The sequence below is a fragment of the Ranitomeya imitator genome, chromosome 1, assembly GCF_032444005.1.
Source record: "Ranitomeya imitator isolate aRanImi1 chromosome 1, aRanImi1.pri, whole genome shotgun sequence".
Taxonomy (NCBI): domain Eukaryota; kingdom Metazoa; phylum Chordata; class Amphibia; order Anura; family Dendrobatidae; genus Ranitomeya; species Ranitomeya imitator.
This window is the reverse complement of record NC_091282.1, coordinates 702888657-702893066: the sequence shown is the minus strand read 5'-3', so window position 1 is coordinate 702893066 and position 4410 is coordinate 702888657. Positions and strand designations below refer to the sequence as shown.

Genomic DNA, 4410 nt, shown 5'->3' with positions numbered 1-4410 from the left:
GATGAAATCAACTGACATGTGTCAGGAAAGTTGCAGGCTCAGCGTAGGAGACTGCAGAAAACAGGGGAAGCCAACCTTAGAGGTGACTATACGTCTATGGTGGTAAAAGGGTTAATATTTTAAACTTTTTATTTTTATTATTTAGTTCCCTTATAGGACTTGAACCTGTAATTGTTTGGCCTAATTTACTAGAATACCACCGTACTGGGAGTGTATAGAGAAATATTGGTCCTCCTGTGAAGCTCAGCCTTGGGCTGAGCTTATCAGGTAAACCAATATGCTATGATAGCCAATGGTTACCCCACGTTCACATTGTTGGGAGCCAATGGACGCCCATGCACACACTGGCAGTGGTGTTATTGAAATGCCATTGTGAGATATTATTTGAAATGTGAAAGGTTGAGAAACCCTGGCTCAGTGAAAAGTTACGTTCAGTACAATTAACTTTAATACAATAAGAACAAAAACACGGTAAACAAATAGAAAACTCTGCTGATAAACTATCTCTAGAAGAGTGGAGCCATCTGTCGTGGGTCATCGGGCAGGACACTAATAGAGTCTTCTGCTCTGCCACACAGCATACAGAGCATGGTGTACTCCTGAAACAAAGCAGAGACACAATCATGGCAGCAGAGCCCAGCAGAACATTGTTTTTCATCATTTCATCGTTATTAATACAGTACATGACAGACATCTGAATAATAAGAGATGATCCGGGGGGCTCCCACTCCTGTGGCCCCACACTGATCCATGGAATTATTGTTACATCCTTACAACAGCCCCTACAGTGAGGAGGTACATGAAAGGAAAGGCGGTGAAGAATGCAACAGCAGAACACTTTACTTGGCCGCCTGTCAGTCCCATTGACTTTAGAAAACCTTTATAAACTTTTTTAGATTTTACTGCCCTTTTGATTGCAAGCAAATCAGTGGAGGTGCACTGTTCCTGAGTGCATACTTATTTACCGTAATAGAAAGCATTTGTCTTAACTCGCCAATCTGCTTGCAATTAAATGGGGAGTAAAATATAAAATGTATATATATTTTTTAATAAAGTATTACTCTTTAAAATGCCGCTCCTTACGGAGTTCTCCAAACTGCAGTGAGGCTTATGTTCGCATGGAGGTTTTTAATGAATTTTTGGAGTGGAAGTCATCTAAAATTCTACCCCAAAAAAATATTTGCAAAACTCTTCCTATTCATTTCTATAGAAAATCCACATTGGCTGTTCATATTAGGATTTTTTTTTTAAACTCTAAATAAGTTTGAAAAGTGCCCAGTGGCGGAGATACAAAGTACAGGTGTGTATTTACAATGATGTATTACAATGATGGTCCAGCCATCTTCAGGGGGTGGGGAATAGATGGAGATAGTGAATGGGCTACACACACACAAACATGAGATGACTGATTACTGAATGTGATAGGCCGCTCTGAACAAATGTGTTTTGAGCGAGCGCCTAAAACTATGCAAATTATGGATGGTCCTAATATCTACATGAGCACACGGACACGGATAATTCCGGTACTGATTCCTCTGGTACCGGAATTATCTGGACGTGTGAAAGAGGCCTAATACACAGCAGCTTAAAATGGTACTTCTTTTAACCACTTCAGGCTTGGAAAAAGTAAAGTGGCTAAAAGAAATCACTTGACAGTTAAGAATTTAGATGATAGAAAAAAAAAAAACCTTCAGCTGCTGGTTTGCTGTCTTTTTCCTGAAGGAGATTCGCCTAGGAAAGCCTCAGCTTTAAGTGTGCACATATCCTGAGAAGCATTTCCTTAAGAGGGTTCTGCTTGAAAAACTCGTGGCTTTGGGATGCCTAAAAAAACTGTATCTGAACATAGCCAGAGGAGGATCAGACGATCCGGGCCCCTTTTTCTGATTATTTCTGATGATGGGGTGGGGGTGCAGACATGTGAGACCCCACCTACGCTGTGAATAAATGAATGCCATAGTCTCTGATTAAAAGTGTTAGATAACAAAATACACTCCGTACCTGATATTCATCCACCACGCTGAAGGTATACTCGTGCTTGGCAATCACATGGTGGCAATTTTTGCACATATCTGAAAACAAACACAAGAGTTATTTTACTCAATTTCAAAGTTTCATGAAAGTTCATCATGACGCGCGGCCCACTGGGCGTAGAAGACAGAAGCAACCAGGAACACTTACGATCGTATGTGATGATCTCTTCTCCATCCTCATCATCCGCTGTTTTATTGGCGATGAGCACAAAGTCTCGCGTATTGCACTTTGCACAACTTACATAATTCAACAGAAAGGATCCGGTCTCCAAACACGTGTTCCCCTAAATGTAAGTAAGCAGATGTGTATCAGGGCACAGAGGGGCTATACAGAAATATCTACAGCGCTTCATATGGTGAATTCAGTGATTGGCACCTGCTTGCTACAACGGGCAAAAGGAATATCATTACCATTTATTGCAACTTTGAAAAAAAATAAAATTACCCCTGAAAGTGGACACCCCCTTTATGTAGGCTGCCGACTACTATTCACCCTTTTTCTACCAGGCCCAGGGAAATGACAAAATAAACCTTACTCCTCCGTACTCGGCATCGACATCTCGTAGGGGCATCATGTGGGCGTCCTAGCACCGTTTGTTTGACTACAATGAAATGCGACCGCTGCAGCCGATCAGATACCCCAGCAGGATGCTGATGGAGGGAGGGGTGCAGCACTGGTCCATGAGAAGAGTCTAGTTTTTTTCAAATTTTTTTTTTTCCATGGGGAAAATAATAAATTTGTTGTATCACAAGTGCCAACCACATGGGCAAAACCACGAGGGCTGCCAACCATGAGGTCAACCAGCAACCACCAGTTGCCAACCACCACCATCGCCAACCATGGGGTTGCCTGGCAACCACCACAGTCGCGAACCATAAGGTCAACCGGCAACCAGCACCGTCGCCAACCATGAGGGTGACTGGCAACCACCACCGTCGCCAACCATGAGGGCGGCCAGCAACCACTAACTAGCGTGACAAGCATAATGGCCGCCACACGTGGACGCTTCTTATCATGTCCAGTCTCCTGAGTGATAAATCTTCTCATTCATATGAGGCAGACATGTACAACCTGCCAGCTGGAGACAACCACAGCACTAGAGGAGCCCCCCTGGTGGTCGTCACCTAGCTTCTCCTCTCCTAGGACGCACACAGCGACCATCGCTCCCTCTCTGACCACAGCTCCTGCAGCACCTCCTCACCCGGTCCGGGTATTCCTGCTGCACGCAACCTCCACACATGGCGCTATCTCCTGCGCTCTTGGCCACGCAAACTTCGTAAATCAGAGTCCTGCGTGAATAGCTGCACTATGCAAGCAGCGCACAGAGACCAGCTGGTTCCGGGACGGCAACTATCGCGAGAACGAAGACAACGCTGCATTCTTACACATCGCCACAAGAGGGCGCACTGCGCCACAGTTCTCACAGTGCGGCGCTTATTCCGGGATGTTCTGTTTGTGGCGGGAAACCAACTAGTGATGCCACCTATCCTGAGAGTGTAAGAGGGCGCTCTGGCGCAGTTTGCCATTATATTATTTAATTAGAAAGAAGTCCGAGGTCATGGGAAATACTTTGTGTAAGCACATGAGCACAGTGCCTGCTGGACAAGGTCCAAATAGGTCTGAGACCTAAGGCACTTACGTGGGCCTGCTGAATCTTTGTGTTCCTGTTGTCATCTCATTATGTTACTCAGTCAGGAGTTCTGTCTACAGTCCGTTTATCAGAGATTCAGTATGACGCCCCATTGTGTAGACTTAAAAGTCTGAAATCCTCTATGGTACGAGGAATAGCTGTTATTCGCTGTGGTGCTTGTGGTGGGAATATTATATTTGCCCAGAGAGAAACAAAGTTGATCACTGTATTGGAAGCTGTGGCGCAGACTGATTAAATGAAGCATTGAGTTCCGCCCCTTTTTTTGGAAACACTTTAACCATATTCTTTATCATGTTTTTAAAATTGGTTTTAGGCCAGTTTATCACGTCCTGATATTGCCGATACCGGAGCTGTCAGTGTGTGTGTAATACTTGCAGCATGTGTGTGCCGCATCAGTACCACATGTACGGTGCCTGAGAAGAAGCGTTACAGTAAGCGCTGTTCCCTGGCGCCCGGTGCTGAAGACGGCTCTCATCATTCTCCCCTGCTCTGCCCGGCGATCGGCGCGAGCAGGGCAGAATGATGAGAGTTACATAACTGATAACTCTTCAACATATTCATTAATGATCTGGTAGAAGGTTTACACAGTAAAATATCGATATTTGCAGATGATACAAAACTATGTAAAGCAGTTAATACAAGAGAAGATAGTATTCTGCTACAGATGGATCTGGATAAGTTGGAAACTTGGGCTGAAAGGTGGCAGATGAGGTTTAACAATGATAAAT

General features: G+C 44.4%; 1 protein-coding gene across 1 annotated transcript; it reads right to left on the bottom strand.

Moving 5' to 3' along the window:
• Nucleotides 1–430: 430 nt before the first annotated feature.
• On the bottom strand, nucleotides 431–3384 carry CHURC1 (churchill domain containing 1). Its single transcript, XM_069731696.1, has 4 exons — nucleotides 3233–3384; nucleotides 2179–2314; nucleotides 1999–2069; nucleotides 431–599 (listed from the first exon to the last, which is right to left on the bottom strand). Exons 1-4 carry the CDS (start codon nucleotides 3269–3271, stop codon nucleotides 507–509), a joined length of 339 nt encoding a protein of 112 aa, XP_069587797.1. The 5' UTR covers nucleotides 3272–3384; the 3' UTR covers nucleotides 431–506.
• Nucleotides 3385–4410: the final 1026 nt, after the last annotated feature.

Bases quoted from the DNA above. Each gene is read 5' to 3' on its own strand.
- CHURC1 (XM_069731696.1), bottom strand. From the start codon at position 3,271: ATGTGTGGAGGTTGCGTGCAGCAGGAATACCCGGACCGG. The intron at 2,070-2,178 runs GTAAGTGTTCCT...GTTTGTTTTCAG, and splicing joins AGAGATCATCACATACGATC to ATATGTGCAAAAATTGCCAC. The intron at 600-1,998 runs GTACGGAGTGTA...GCTTTGTTTCAG, and splicing joins GCGTGGTGGATGAATATCAG to GAGTACACCATGCTCTGTAT.